The sequence below is a fragment of the Bos mutus genome, chromosome 21, assembly GCF_027580195.1.
Source record: "Bos mutus isolate GX-2022 chromosome 21, NWIPB_WYAK_1.1, whole genome shotgun sequence".
NCBI classification, from domain to species: domain Eukaryota; kingdom Metazoa; phylum Chordata; class Mammalia; order Artiodactyla; family Bovidae; genus Bos; species Bos mutus.
The window spans coordinates 30,767,876-30,785,432 of NC_091637.1; the positions used below are offsets into that span (position 1 = coordinate 30,767,876).

The 17,557-nt window shown below is 36.4% G+C and overlaps 1 protein-coding gene across 1 annotated transcript in view; it reads right to left on the reverse strand.

The window, feature by feature from the left end:
* ETFA (electron transfer flavoprotein subunit alpha) overlaps positions 1-17,557 on the reverse strand; it is a 69,657-nt gene that overhangs the window by 14,097 nt on the left and 38,003 nt on the right. Inside the window, exon 10 of the mRNA XM_005891781.3 lies at positions 4,592-4,657. Coding sequence (XP_005891843.2) covers positions 4,592-4,657 — 66 coding nt within the window. The remainder of the gene's footprint in view (positions 1-4,591; positions 4,658-17,557) is intronic.

The window sequence follows — 17,557 nt, forward strand, 5'->3', positions numbered from 1 at the left end:
ATGAAAGGTATAGGCAACAACAAAAAAACAGACAAATTGAACTTCATGGAAATTAAAAAAATTTGTGGCTCTAAAGGCACTATATGGCACCCCACTCCAGTACTCTGGCCTGGAAAACCCCATGGGTGGAGGAGCCTGGTAGGCTGCAGTCCATGGGGTCGCGAAGAGTCGGACACGACTGAGCGACTTCACTTTCACTTTTCACTTTCCTGCATTGGAGAAGGAAATGGCAACCCACTCCAGTGTTCTTGCCTGGAGAATCCCAGGGACGGGGGAGCCTGGTGGGCTGCCATGTATGGGGTCGCACAGAGTCGGACACGACTGAAGCGACTTAGCAGCAGCAAAGGCACTATCAACAGAGTAAAAAGGTAACCTAGAGAATGAGAGGAAATACTTACAAATCATATATCTGATAAAGAATTAATATATGGAATATATTTTTTAAAACCTACTAAATTACTACTAAACTCAACAACAAAAAACCACACTGTCCAATTCAAAAATTGGGCAAATGGCTTTACAAGCCACTTCTCCAAAGAAGATATACGAATGGCCAGTAAGCACATGAAAAAATGCTCAACATCATTGATCACTGAGGAAACGCAAATCAAAACTACAATGAGATACCACCTCAGATCTAATAGGATGGCTACTGTCAAAAAAAACCATACCGGTGCTGAAAAGAGTGTGGAAAACTAAAACCCCTGTGCACTGTTGGTGGGAATGTAAAATGGTACAACTGCTGTGGAAAACATCATAGTAGTCCCTCAAAACATTAAAAATAAAATTACCATGTGACCCAGCAATTCCAATTCTGGATACATACCCAAAAGGACTGAAAACAGGGCCTTGAAAACATATTTGTATACCTGTGTTCATAGCAAAGTATTCATAAATGCTAAAACTTGGAAGCAACTCAAGAGTCCATCAATAGATGAATGGATAAGCAAAATGTGGTGTGTGTGTATAAACACACACACATACACATATAATGGAATATTATTAGCCTAAAAAGGAAGAAAATTCTGACATATGCTACAACATGGATGAATCTTGAGGACATTATGCTAAGTGAAATAAACCAGTCACAAAAAGACAAATACCAAATGATGATTCCACTTAAAATGTACTTAGAATAGTCAAAACCATAGAAACAAAAGGTAGAATTGTGGTTATAAGTATATGGACTATGAGGTGGGAGACTGGGAAAATACCATTTAATGTGTATAGAGTTTCAGTTTTAAAAGATGAAAAGAGTTGTAGAATTGGATAGTGATAATGGGTGCACAACATTATGAATGTATTTAATACCACTGTCAGTGTGTACATAGCTAATTTTACACTTAAAAATAATTAAGATGGTAAACTTTATGTTATGTACATTTTACCATGCAGAAGAATGTTTTAATGCAGTATACTAAAAATGTTGAATTTTCTGTATATAAATTAATAACCTGACTTAAACCAAACCAACCAAATATAACAGGAAATTTTTGTAGGTCATTGAAAATTTTTAGATATACTGAATAAAAACCACAGATAAAAAGTTCATTCATCCAGTTTATATTTGGTGTGCTTTATTCAACAAGACAGAAGTCAACTTTGTCAAATCATGAGATATATATTATTAGAGTCAATTCTCAGCTTATTTCACTTATACAATGATCAGTATTTTTCCACCTATTAACAATATATATGTTTTAAACTTGTGACTATAAATGTTAGATTTCAACTTTAAAAAGTAACAAAGCCATTCCCTAACTCATAGGCTTTAAAGCTCAAACTATTTATTCTCTATGTACTGCATTCCATTTAGCATTTTAAAATTACTATCCTGGGTCTACTGTGAGAATAGAAAAGTTAACTATCTAGTTGGCCTATTAAGTAAAGATGAATATTTAAAACAAAAAAGTTTAAGTCCTTATGTATGCAGCAAGTAAATGTAACAAAGTACTACGTCTCCTACAAAAACTACAAGTTCCTCTTAACTCCCACAAAATCTTTAAATGTAAAAGATTATAATGACAGATCAGTAACAGATTACAGAGAAACTGTCACTAAAAAACATGTTATGTTTACACAATTATTCTATTAATAACAGATTTCTTTATACACTACAAATAGTTTGGTATTCCCCACAGATGCTTCTAACACCATTGCAATTAAAGTAACATTAGACTTTTGACTCTAATATGGTGTTATTTTAATTAAAAAATGATAATTTTTGAATCTTTGGAAGTAAAATTAAGTACTTCCCTGCCTATTACTCCATCATATGAAAACAGGCAGAACACCTTTTTCAAGTATTTTGATACAGTCTAACTTAAAATATAGTCTGTATGATATATGTGTAAATTCCTCTAAAAGGGCCCCAAGGCCTGAATATTCCAGAATATCTGAAATTGGCACACACTGCAGTCCAGGTAACTACTGATCCAGAGAAACATGCCATATATATTAAAGTGTGGGCGAAGACTATAATATAGCATGGTTTCAATATACACCTCAAATCTAGTCACAAGGACAAACATTTTGAATCATAGGCATTGATTTGCATCGTGGTCTTTCTCTTCTGGGAATAAGTAGCCTGCTTCACAGCTACTAGCAGAGATTTATTTAATTAACGATGGTTAATGATTTCCTGGAGGCCACCTAGTCAAACATCTGACAGTTTAATCATCTGAAAGCTTTTTCATCCCACTATATAAAAGTTATTTTTAAAGAAAGAGCATGTAATTGTGGGCAAAGAACCACCAGAGTATTTAAGAAAAAAGATTTTGGTCAGTTACAGAATTCTCAGGTTACTGAAAGAATATTCTTGAAATATCAACTGTAAATAATTATGATAAAATCTTGTTTGTATTCTAGGGCTCTTTTAATATGTTCTTATAAATTCATACTCTTCTTCCTTATAGACATTTTAAAGCACAGGCTGTATTCAACCTTATTAATAGGTATACAGTTTATATGCAGAGCAGGCTCTGGGAGTTGGTGATGGATAGGGGAGCCTGGCGTGCTGCAGTCTATGGGGTTGCAAAGAGTCTGACACAACTGAGCGACTGAACTGAACTACCAGACTTAAACCAATCACTCTATCTACGGCTGCGTCAGGTCGGCTCTGTAGTTGTGGCACATGGGCTTCGTTGCCCTGCAGCATATGGGATCTTAGTTCCCTGTCTAGGGCTCGAACCCACATCCGCTGCATTGGAAAGCAAATTCTTAACTACTGGACCACCAGGGAAGTCCCAATCCTCCATTTTAGAACTTAGCCAAAATTACAATCTAAGACTGGTGTGTCTCCCACAAAAGAGTTATCACAGGGACTATGTCGTTTTCATTTAAGCAACTCCAGCATCTGTACAAAGTACATAGACTTAGTAAATATTTGTTGACTGGATGGACAGACAAATTATTGGCTCAAGTTTATTCTTACAGATTATTCCCCAACACGGGTCTCCTTAATTCAATTATTCCCTTTTTGCTTTGACATATACCATCTAGTCCATTTCTCCTCCAATCCAGCCCTGATGCCATGAACAAGAACTTTTACCAAGATCTTCTAGGCAGGCAGAGAGAGAAGCAAAATTCTAGATACGTCTGAACAGGCCCAGCTAAAAACATTTTTGAAGGTTGCCGGTGTTTATTGGTTTTTTTTTTCTTTACCCTCTAATGCAGCAATAACATTTTCCCCACTGGCACTGCTGCTTTCAGAGCTCAGTGAAGAATCCTGCCATCCAACTGTGAAATCTGACTGGTTTTGGGCCAATTCATTTAGAGGTTACAAGGAGGTAGTGCATGCATCTTTTCAAGTTAGAAGTTAAACCTATTAAAAGTTTTATTACCTTTTCTATCAAACTTCCATCTGAATGAATAAAAGCAGGAGTGTCAGAGGCATCTCTGACTTCATGAAAGACTAAGTTCATAATTCAAACTGTGCATTGTTATGCATGAATTAATGTGTCATATTCTGAAATGTATGTTCACAGAGTCATCACACAGGACTTCTAGATAAGAGTCCAAGCAGCAAGTTAAAATCAAGTGGCTCCTCTATATGCTGCATTTTTGACAATTACTAAGGTTCTGAGATGCTCCAATCCAAAATGTGTCAGTCACAATTTAGTAATGACCCAAGAAGACGGGCCTTGCTGATGTATGACGGTGGGACCGTTAGGGGACTAGGGTGAAACAGAGAACCAGGTATCAGTACATCATAAACTAGATAGTCAGAACCTCATCAAGTTGTTTTCACCCCCTATTTTCCATCCACAAATTGTCAGAGCTGAAAGAGATCTTCCAACACGTGCATTTGGCAGACAAAGAACTGAGGTACAAACAAGACATGTCGGGTGGTAAGTCTGCAGGGGAGCGGGATTCAGGTTCACATCTCTTTCCATGATACACACGGCCTCTCCCACCAATGGTGCATCTTCAGGCAGGGCACAGTGGTGTATATACCTTCCAATCCCTAGGTTTGTGTTAACGTGAACGGTTCCACTACACACACTGTAACTACATGGAGGCATACCAGTGAAACCTAAATTTTAAAATGTGAACACTTTTCCTCTTAGTATCATCACTGTTGTGTAGTTACCTTGCTGTCTTTCATCCCAGCTAAATGCTGGATGGCTCCAGATATTCCTACAGCAATATAAAGTTCCTGAAACAAAAGAGACCATATCATTAATATGCATTCATATATTACACCTTCCAAAGTACTTGCTATAACCAACCCAAGTCTTACGCCAGAAATATTTTAAATAAAACAGATGCAAATATGTATTACTTAAATTATGCCTTCCTTCTTCCCTGATCTCCCTAACCCATAGTGCACACTTACCTCTGAATTCATAAAGTAGTGGTGGAACAATAATATTGGATAATAAGAGTTTTTGAGCATTAACTGTGTGTTGACCACTGTGCTAAGCATTTCACATCAACTGTTTCACTTAATCTCACAATTTGCTGTGAGGCCGTACTTTCTGTCTGTGCTACTCATTTGGATACAGCTCTTCAACTCACCACCCTGCATGGAGCCATTAACAATATACACACATTTCATATTAACATATAAATACATATTAAAGTATACTTTGACTTAGCTATTTGCTTCTCATGGATATTTGTTGAAGTGGTAATCAAGAGTGTATTTATTAAGCTTCACATTTAGAAAAACCAAATATACAAATCAGTCTCAAGGGTCACACACACACACACACAATCTCCTTAATTAAAAAATAACAGATTTCTCACAGGCACAGAATGAACCTTTGTATTTCTAACGCCTAATAAACGGGTCCCTGCACTGCAGTTTCCCAGTAAATGTGGATGACAGTTGCACCTCTTCCTACCCCTCTGCTTCAACTAATTATAAAGGGAATGATGACTGCTCTCTGTACTTTATCTAAAAATTAAAACTCACTATCATCATGGAAAACCGATTTAATAAGTGCTTAATTTAAAATGCTTAGTTGCTCTGTCTACTAGGGATAATTAAAACCTCAGCTGAAAAGCTTTCCCCACACATAAACTGAACAAGCCCTGGCTTGGGTAGGGGGTGCCTCTTACCATGTAACCAGGCTGACACTACAGTTCTGTCACGACTGACAGCACAGTCTCTCCTCAACATGAGTAATGTGGAAGGTACTGCAGGTGGCTCTGTCACAGTTTTATTACAGGGCCAAGACTTCAAAGTCAATGACAATGTCAGGCGGTCCCACTTTGTCTTCTGCATGGCCCGTAATCTAATTCATGAGCGCTGGAGCTTTTCTTTAAAAAGCTCTTCAACAGCCGACCTTTCTAAAAAGGCTCCTCAGGATGCTCTAACGTACACAGAGTTGAGGACCAGTAAAAGAGATGATCCTCAGCTCGTGAGCAGCTTGAAACCTGTAACTTGACCCAGCACATTGATAGCGAATCTCTGGGTCTTATCTTTAAAGGCATAAAGTGTCCACCGCTTCTAGAGCAGTAGGATACCCTTAAGTACTCTGGAAAGGATACAACCTAGTCCCCAATGTGAGTTAATCATCTAAAAATCTACAGTGAGCTGGGTTTGCTTTTCAATTCAACCTGCTCATTAGTTAATCATCAAAAGCCTGAAAATAGGAAAGAGCACTTAGGCCTAAAGAGTCTGTGTCTTAGGGTGGGGAGTACACTACTGCAGAGAGCAAAATGTAAGGGGTGAGGATAAAAAGCAATCCCATGATTTTATCTTAAACATAATCCAATGCATAAGTTATGACCATATACCTTTGGATAATACAGTAAGGCCTTGTTATTATACTCTTATCAGACAATGACACTTGTATGACTAATAAACGAGCACTACTATTTTGAAAAAGCACCAGTATTTTCCACTGAAGACTTTACAGGTAACTTCAATGGATAATTTTAACATCATTCAATTTATTCTGACCAGCATTTCTTTTAAGAGAGAACATTCATTAAATTATTAATCACAGTATACTTACTAAATCCTACGTTCAGGAAAACCAGGCCAAAAAGTTCTAATGTAAAGATTTTTAAAGTAAGTTATTTAGATAGACACTGTCTCACTAACCACACTTCGAAGTATGTTCTCAAACCATATATTGGAAGGGATCAATAGTTCTATAAAGGGGTCTTTCTGACATACATGTCTACATTAAAATTCAGCAAGTCTTAAAAGCCTCTCCATTTGCATTATAAAATGCTAATAAAAATGCTGATTCACTCTGGCACTAAACATCAACATAAATATGATATAAACGAAATTTACATTAAACCTCCTGAGAAATGACTACCGCTGGCTTTAACCATAAATGTCAGTAAAGAAATAACAGATTCTGGGCCAAAGGAAACCAAAGGTGGTTCCAGGGTCATTCCCACCTTTCTAAAAAGCATAAATTGTCCACACAGGTAAATTTTGACCTGTTCCTGACCAACAAGAACTTATTTTACTATCGTGCAAACACAGTTCTCTGAATAAATAAGAAAAGCTTTGAAACAACAGCCCTGAACGAGTCCTGAGATTTTGGCTGCTGTTCTGAGATCTGATGGCTCTCTAAGACAGGAAGAGAGGCTTGAGGCTTTTTTTCTTTTTCAGAAAACATGTACAGGCAATTAGACTACAGTCATAGGATGCTTCCTCACGGTTCAGAAAGCATTTCTGTATTTCAATAATAATAATTAGTATGTGCAAAACCCTCCACAGATGCTAATTTATGGAGCACTTTAGACACTGCTTCACAACATAACAAGGCAAACCCTGCCCTGAGGCACTTTCTTTCTAAATCGGATGGTAGGTAAAAAAATCTGGAGTGAAAATGAGAGGTGATGTTGGAGGGGGGAACAGCAATTAAGGGTTCAAAAAGAGGTGGGATTAAAGAAAGGAACAGACAGAAAAGGAAGGAGGGGTAGTCCTGGAGATAAAGTTCTAACAGCTTTCACAAAGGGAAAGAAACTTAACTAGAGTAAGAAACTGGACGAAGGACAGCTGGTAGCAGTCTGGGTTAATCATCCTGCAATTCAAGGATGGAGAGGACGATGGGAAGTAAAGCCATAGGCTTGGTAAAGAAGGGGCAGCACCTACTTCAAGTTCTGGCAAAAGAAAGGACAAATCCCTCTTTCTTTGCCAAGACCTAAAAAAGACTACAGCTGTAGCCTCATCCAAAGAACTCAGGAGCAGATGTCTACACTAGAGTGTGCTCAGATAACACAGGAATAGGGCTTGGAGACTGCTGCACCCAGTGTGGTTAATAGAGGTTTGCAAGAGGAGTATATCACTGCCATTTAGAAGTTTAGAACCTAGGCTCTGGAATCTCACTGCCTATGCTGAAATAAATGCCAGCTCAGCCACCTAACAGACCTTTGACCGTGAGCCAATTATTTAATCTCTCTATGCCTCAGCTTGCTCATCTGAATAACTGGGATTCTGAGGCTTCAATCCTTAGCACAGAATCTGGTTTCCCAAGACACTGGTGTACCACTCAAGAACTGAGATTTATTCAAACACTGATTTTCTCAGCCCACTCAGTGACTAGTAGACTCCTGGGGTGGTCCCAGGGTTACCATATACAGCTGAGCAGGCTGTAATCTGAACAACTCTGGAGGGAAGCATCATTCATATCATAGTCATTATAGATCTGCATTTTTATTACAATAATTTTCCAACAGATGGCAGTAAAGTAACTAGAGAAAGGAGTATTTTTTCCCTTATTCATACAGAAGAGTTGTATGGACTAGCAGAAGTACAGGACAGCAAGAATCCCCTGTGGTACACACTCTAGAAGCTCGCAGTCAAACAACACAGGTTAAGGTAAGATCGTAAAAATCCGGGTGTGACAGAGCTCTGGGCTCTTATGCAACCCCTTACTTTCCGTTCCTGCCAACAAGAAGCGGAATGGCCTTTAGAAGCAGGATGCAGTTTGGGGGATGATGGTTCTCTGGAGTAATTTCTGTCCTTTGCCAAACAGGAGTCTACTTTTACAGCCTATCCCATCTGTTCCTGCTCCTTAGTCCTTCAAACAAAACACGCTTTTAGAAGAGGTTTTACTAGTCCGAGCATGATGACAAATCTGTATGTCTGAGAATTGAAAGACTGAAATGAAATCTTAACACTTTTACAGAAATCTAACCAACCTGGGGAATCAACATGGTCAGAGTATTCTCTGATGCATGATTTGGGTTTTGGCTGCTTTCTTCCGTAAGTATTTGCTAACATCACTCTCCTGCTTCACTCAAATCTTGGGCAGGAAATCCGAATTCCAAGAGCATGTATTTCTGAGTCCTGCTCTCCAGAAGATTCTGGTGCCGATGCTAAGGAGAAAAGTGTTTCTTACTTGCACGCTGTGATTTTTACCTAACACTATTAAATCCAAAAGGGATATATAATATAAAAATATTGTAAGCCACATACTTTAAAATTTTCTATTAGCCTCATTAAAGTGAAACGAAATAGGTGAAACCAATTTTAATAATATAATCTCAATTAAATCTAGCCACGTTTCAAGTGCCCAATATCGACATGTAACTTCATCATTATCACCGTGCTAGACAGCCAAAGATCCAAGATAATTTAAGAACAAGCTAAAGAAGGGAATTCCCTGGAGGTCCAGTGATTAGGATCGTACTTCCACAGACCAGAGACCAGATTCAATCCCTGGTCAGGGAACTAAGATCCCACAATCCGTGAGGTTCTGACAAAACAAACAAACAAACAAAAAACCAAAGTAAAGAAGAGCCTTCTTGTAAGCTCTATGAGGTACTGCAGAGCATGACAGTAAGACCTCAAGACAGAATGACATTAGCATCTTGTGTTAGCTTTGCTTTTATTGGCTCAGAACAAGATCATAAAAGGAAAGTCAGCAGAATGACAAGGCTGAAGATTAAATAAGGGAGCAGTCAATAGAGAAACACATAGATGACTCAAATCCACCAATTTTCAGGTATGGTAGACCATTATAAGAAAACCCAGATGAAAATGGCTGGTTTAAAACAGTAAATTTATACTCTGAAACTGATAATCAAATTTTGTTCTCTAGTAAGATACTCTTTCTTAAAATTTTAGAAAAACCTGAAGACTCTACCCTGAAAGGCTCACACTTCTCAAAAAAGCATACGGGCACACCCTGGAGACTTTGCGCGTTCCAGACTACTGCAGTAAAGCGAGCGGTACAATAAAACAAGTCACAAGAAGTTTTTGGTTTCCTAGTGTATATAAAAGTTATGTTTACAGTACACTGTAGCCTATTAAGTGTGCAACAGCACTATGTCTAAAGAAACAACATATCTACCTACATTTTTTAAATGTTATTTTTAAATTAAATGCCTGCAGCTAATAGGATTGTTGGGATTATTAAGTAACACAATGCATGTGAAGTGCTCAAAATATGAGCCATTACTATTAATGCTATTCTTATTACTGAATGATCACTAAATCTTTAAACCAGAAGGCATTAGACAACCAACTGCCACATAAATCCCACTTTAAACTACTTGAGTGGTTTACTATTGTGATAGTAACTATCACTATATTAAGAGAAGTTGCTATTTAACTTGATACAATTCTTCTACTAGCTGTAAAGTTTGAATTCAGCCCAACTTTCTAGACAGTGCTGGCTGGCCTAGAAAGTTGAGGTGAGTTTCTTCACAAAATTCTAACATAATCTTCATACAGGGATACATGGCCCAGAGACAGCTACCAAGACATATCAAATTTGTCATACAAAAAATAATATATCAAGTTGAAATTACATCTTTTTTCCTAGAATTGGAACAGTATTCAGCCTGCAGCAACTTCAGTACTGCTTAAACAAAGTAGAAATGAAAGATTTAAATGTTTACTTTTATGTTTATATAAAAATATGACTATGAGAAGAGTGGTTAAATCTGGAGCTTTCAGAGCAGAAAAACTAAGCCAGTATTTCTTCGCCTCTTTAAAAATCAGGTTTAAAATTCCTTTTCTACAAAGTCTCACTTTCCAGATTGGGGAAGGAATGTAAAAAGCTACATTTATTTGAAGATAAAAAGTTTAAAGACATCATATAAGTAGTTCTATTAAAAACTAGAATTCAGCAATCCTACCTATGTGCTTAAAAACAATACCGTAAGACTGCCTCGGATGAAACAAATTTTACAGAATGGCACATGCTCTCTTAACATTGTTTACTCAGAAGACTATAGAGGCATAACCTTAAACAGCAACTGTTACAACAGCTAAAACACAACACACATACCCAGGACAAATGCCAGGTTAGGAGTTAAATGTAATTCATCACAGGAAATAATGAATGTCTCTTTGAGAAGTAGATTAACCGAACTATATTTTCTAATTACTGCAAGTCTCTTGTGCATTAATATTGCTATATTTCATCCTGCTACTCATTTAAAAGGCCAAACTATTTCCTCTGTTTGCCAAATTGTTTTTAAGTCTCTCCTCTTTTTGGAAGAGGCCCCAAAATGCAAAGCACAACTGTGGCTCTTCTCTCAAACAGCTCTCTGCCTGTATTATGAAATTCTCAGACAGGTTTATGCCTCAACTGAGTTTCAAATGAATACAGAACTTTATGCATATTCCTGATATGAAGCTGAAGGTATGTCTCAACCATCAGATAATGCTCCTATACTAGGACTAACTTAGATTGTATCAGTATTTGAGATGGCATGTTAATCATCACAACTACATGAATTGTCTATAATATGCCAGTAACCATACTCTATATACATTATCTCACTTCACTATGACAATAACTCTAAGGGGTGGAAATTTTTCTCATTTTATAGAACAGAAAGCACAGGCTCAAGGAGGCTTGATGAGTCATTCAAAGTTACACACACCTAGTAAAAGGCAGGCTTCTTAACCTTTGAGTTTAAGTTCAGTACTTCCACTACACCACAAATAACTCAATATTGTGACAGTGCTATTAATACCCTTTAACTGAAGTCACTAGTTTATTAAAACTCCAGTAAATATATTTATCATGGAGAAAAATCACTAAAACAAGATGAGATGAACAGCTAACATAAGGTTATATGTAAAAAAAAAAGTATCAATTTTAGCTAACATTAGTTTTCACCCCATGTTACTAGATGTATCAGTTGATAGCTTATTTCTGAGTTCCTCATCCTGAATTAGGACATAAGCTACAACCTTTGATTTATCTAATGACCAGTTAGTTGCACATCAACTGAAATGCCTCTAATACAAATGCTTCACACAAAGGCACTGGCTACAAGGCCGTCAAGAAGACGACTCATGGAAGAGGCAAGACTTGGAAACCATTTCTTGTTTGTTGATGTCTTTGATGTTTAGCTTATGTAACCTATACAGAAAACTAACACTTTGGATAAAAACTTTCACCTGGCTTTTGATGAAGTCAATATCTGGTTCCAATAACTTTAATGGAAAAGGTCTAGAAACAAAATCAGAAAACTCATTTAAAAGAAACCTCTGTAGCTTTCTCATATGAATAGATATTCCACGGCTCAGTAGATGGACTCGGTGCTTAATTAGGCAGAGAATACATAGCTTGGGTTTTTTAGTCCAAGGTGTTTTAAAATCCTAAATTCATCCACAGATCGGAGTTCCTCTATATTCTTTTTACTGGCCCACCTTTCCCCCCAGAGAAGCCAATTAAATGTCATCTTCACGACCAGTCTAGTTATAATATGACCAAAGCAAGTGGTAATTTATACTTCTAGCATAGGTTTCATTGCATTTGTGCACTCACTCAGTCATGTCTAACTCTTTGGGACTCTGGACTATGGCCCATCAGGCACCTCTCCATGGGATTTTCCAGGCAAGAATGCTGCAGTGGGTTGCAGTCCTCCAGGGTATCTACCTGACCCAGGGATCAAACCTGTGTCTCCCACACTGGCAGGTAGATTCTTTACCACTAAGCCACCTGGAAACCCCATGCTGCTTCATTACATACCTTATTATTTTTGTTCAAAGTATAAGTTTAGTAACCCAGTTTCTCAAATACAAAGTTAAAAGATTTTTTTTTAATGGACAGTAACTAACTCTATTGTGATTTAGAATTCAAAAGTTTAAATGTAAACCAAAAAAGGTGAAATTTCAGCTCTTGGTCTTTAAATACTGTTTTTAAATGTAGGTTTTGATTACATGATGCATAGAATCTGACATAAATTTTTCTTAATAGAGTATTTTTACAATAAAATATAACTTTTAATACTTAACTATTTTGCATGTAAATGTTTTGAGTTTAGGTAATTAGCTTCTATACTAAATGCACAGATTTTCTATTGCAGGAAGACTTTCTTCAAGGACACCTAGAATGGCAGAAAGCAGTCAAGTGTGTGTGTGTGTGTGTGTGTGTGTGTGTGTGTAGGCCATGCCCCACAGCTTGTGAGATTAGTTCCCCAACCAGAGACCGAACCTGTGCCCCCTGTAGCGAAGTGCAGAGTACTCACCACTGGATGACCAGGGAATTCCTAGGTATAATATAAAAATACTCAGATGATTAAATTACACTGAAATATTTGGGTGTACAACATCAAATTACTTAGAAATATAATTAGTATATTATAAAGCTTTGCATTTTTAGCAATCAAATAAAAAGTTTAAGATTTTTCATCAGTAAGGTTTAATTGATCTAACGGCTAAATTATATATACCTATACAGAATTTTGTAAGAGTAAGCAAACTCTAAGGTTATCTGTGCATTTGTTGTTACTGTTCAGCTGCTAGTTCATGTCCAACTCTATATGACCCCATGGACTACAGCACGCCAGGCTTCTTTGTCCTTTGCCATCTCTCAGAGTTTCCTCAAATTCATGTCCAATGAGTCAGTGACGCCATCCAACCATTTTATCCTCTGTCGCCCCCTTCTCCTCCTGCCCTCAATCTTTCCTAGCATCGGGTTCTTTTCCAATGAGTCAGCTATTTGCATCAGATGGCCAAAGTACTGAAGCTTCAGCTTCAGCATCCGTCCTTCCAATGAATATTCAGGGCTGATTTCCTTTAGGATTGACTGGTTTGATCTCCTTGCTGTCCAAGGGACTCTCAAGAGTCTTCTCCGGCACCACAATTCAATGCACAATATCTAATTCTATGCACAATATCTATGTCATCGATAAAAAAAAATAGAGGCCTGAAGAACCAAGCTGGCAATAGAACCTGACTTTAAAGTACTATTCTTTTCACTCAAGTTACCTCATTCCCAAAATGAAGGTCATTCCCAAAAATAAGGTCACTGTTTGTGCATAGCCTTTCTTGATGATTACTTAATCTAAAACAATAAAGATAGTTTCTATGCCAAGAAGCTCATGAAAGCTACATAGTAACTAGAGAAAAACAGTTTGGAGGCTCTTCAAAAAGCTAAACAAAGACTTATCATGTGGCCCAGCAATCCCAGGCCTAACTTACCACCCAAAAGAATTTAAAGCAGGAACTTAACATAATTATATGCAAATGTTCAAAGCAGCATTATTCACAATAGCCAAAAGGTAAAAATGACCAAAGTATCTATCAACAGATAAATAAAATATTCATGGAATATTATTAAAATATTTTTCAGTCATAAAAAGGAATGACATTCTGACATATGCTACAATAAGGATTAAACCTGAACATATGCTAAAAGAAGACACTCACAAAAGGACAAATATTGTATACGATTCACTCTTAAAATATCCAGCATAGTGAACTCATAGAGACATAAAGTAGATTAGGGATTACCAGAGCCTGAGGTTGGAAGGAATGGAGAACTACTGCTTAATGGTTACACAGTTTCTTTTTTGGGGTGATGAAAAATTTGGAGTATATACAGAGGTTATGGTTGTACAATATTCTGAATATAAATGATGTCTCTGAATTATACACTTAAATATGGTTGCAAATTTCATTAGATTTTTACCACAATAAAGTCATCAGGAAGTAATTTCCTTGACAGAATCCTTTATACAATTCTCCATCTTCAAAACACTTAATTCTAGAATCCTGTTTTAATAACTATCAAAATTATCCAGGCCAGAACACTGGAGTGGGTAGCCTTTTCCTTCTCCAGGGGATCTTCCCAACCCAGGGATCGAATCCAGGTCTCCCACATTGCTGGCGGATTCTTTACCAGCTGAGCCATCAGGGAAGCCCATAAACAGTTCCAACATAACATTAAAAAATAACAATATGGGAAACCAGGTAAAAGACTTATGGGAATTCTCTGTACTATTTTTGCCATTTTTCTGTAAATCTAAAACTGTTCTGAAAAAAAGCAACTTGAGTTCTCTATGAGCTCAGCCCAAATTACACAAAAACTCCTTGAACCACCTTTTAAAGGTCTAAGAATCTGAGCAGAGCTAATAACGTAGAAAAGGGAAATGCTTATAAGAGTAAATTTACTATTCATCCAACCTTACTAGAGACCATATAAATAACTTCACTTTAAGGAAATGGAAAGCATTCCCTTGCCCCTAATCCATTTCCCAAATTCCTTCTCAGACTAACTTTAGTTAATATTAATATATAAATATATTAAACTAAAATACTAAAATGTTCTTTTATACAAGATCTTAGTACTCATATCTTTGGCTCTAAAATAAACATGAGGATTGAATTACATATGCTAAATGATCAACTATCATTGAATAAACATTTCCTTCTAGTACAGTGTTTTATTTTCTCTGACATTAATGTGCATGATTATCTTATCTGAAGCGATACATGAGGAAAAACATTAGCTTTTATATGAAAGGGCCAAAAATACAGTTAGAATAAGAATAGAAATTTAGAACAGTTTTATTCAAATTGCCACACCAAGATGGCTACAACAAAGATTTGCTGTCTACTCTTACTGATTTTCATACCAGCTGTTAAATTAGATTGATCATCTACAAGGCACGTCAATTTATATCAGTGGAATCTTTTATAAAAGTTCTAATATATACATAAAAACTTCAACAGACTCTCCAAAACTTAAAAAATTAATTTTATATACTAAATGGTAATGGATAAGAAAACTTGACTGACACTGGTTCTTTTGGAATAAATATTTAGAGAAAACAGTCTAATAAAAATTAGTTAAGAAAATGAAGCAAAGACACAATTACAACTAACTTTCAGCAAATAAGTTTTTAACTACTGCACAACCAAACTATCTATATATCCAAACCACAGTTTGTTAGTTCTTCAACTTCTCCTTTGTCACTTTAAGCTCCACTGTAAGGGCTTTGATCATCCAGGCCATGTAATTACCTTTAAGGAGCATGCTTAGGGTGTTTTCTGCACTACAGGTCCATACAGCATTTCTCTTTGTCCTCTTGGGAATAGAACATCAATTGCTTTCAGCTAAATGCACTCACATATGAATATTTTAGTACAATTTAATGCTTCTATACCAACCCCAAAGGAATAAAGCATCAATTTGTGAACACCATTTTCTTAGAGTTAAAAGCCAAGCTGGATAATGCAGTATGAAAGGGGTTGTCACTCTTTAGCTTTTTAGCAAGTCAGAAAAGCAGTCCATAAATTCAGTCCCAGCTGTGTACAAATAACTCCCATAAAGTTTGTTCATACACAGACTTTTCAACATTAGTGAATTTTCTTCAAAAGAACTCAGAAAAAATTTCTTATCTTAGTAAATTCTCCCCAAAACTGCTTTATTGAGTAAGTATTCATCAAGTCAGAATTATAAATGAACCACTAATCTGTTAGTAAAATACCAAAATACAGACAAAGTAATCTACTTCCACTAAGTGAAAAAACACACTTCTCTGGCAGGACGTAACAGAAACTCTTTGACTGTAGTATGTTTATACGTTTGAATGGTGAGGTAGGTAAAGTCATCAATGGGGCTTCTAAAAGGTAATCCAGAAAAAAAGTTAAATGGGAACTACTACCAACTATGTCAAGGCTAAAAAAGCCATATTTATTAAATTCTAGTCATAGCATAAATCTGACACTCTGTTAAGCTCAACACATGTTAATTAATGCCCTAATAAAATCCAATGAAATTATCAGATAACAGTAAAGAATTCAATACCTGTTCATGATTTCAAAACAAAAAAACCTCTAACAAACTAGATTTATAATACTAATTCACGATTATAAATAGTGTATTAATTCACAGTACTCATACTATATGCCAGGCACAGTTTTAAGTGTTTGACACAGACTAATGCTTTAAATCTTCAGAACTACATACAAAGTACAGACTGTTACCATTGCCATTACACAGCTGAAAAAACGGTGGTACAGAGAAGCTAAGTGATCTGTCCAAGGCCACACAGAAAGCAAGTGGTAACACTAAGAACTGAATTCAGGCAACCTGGCTACAGAGTCTGGACTGCTAACCATTTTTATGGTTAGCATAACCATAAAACCATACATGATATGACACAGTGTATTGTAGGAAACTGCTTTAGGAGCACTCCTAGTGGTGAAACACTAGAATTCCCTTGAAAATAAAAGACAGGGATGTTTGTCAATCAACATTCCAAATATGGAGCTTGACAAATTAATTCTAAAACTGCGGGAAAAGACAGAGAGTCAAGAATAGCTGAGACAATTCTGGAGAAGAATGGGAGAGATGGGTATTGCCCAAGTAGGAAATTTTATTACAAAGCTCTAGGAGCAGTTTTGGTACAATGATAAACAACTGACAGACAAAACACAGAATGCAGAAAGAGACTTCTGCGTATATGTAAACTTGATGTGTAAAAGGTCTGGAGCAGAAGAAAATGCGTAATAAACGATTAGCTACATGAGGAAAAATTAAATAGTTACTTCATACCAAACAAACAATTAAATCAAGTATATTAACTGAGCGGGAAATATGAAAAGCAAAACTTTAATAAAACTTTTAAGAAAAAAAATACAGGTTAATATTGTTAAGACTTTCTCTTAGCAGAGATCCCTTTAAATAAAACACCAAAAGAAGTATATATCAAAAAGGAAAAAACGTTCAACCACATTAAAATTAAAAGCTCCTGTTTATTAAAAAAAAAAAAAAGATTCAGAAAACAAAGACAGTCATAACTGAGAGAAAATATATGTAACACACATAACCAACAAAAGATTAATATTCAGAATACATAAAAGAACTCCCAAAATTGTTAAGAAGAT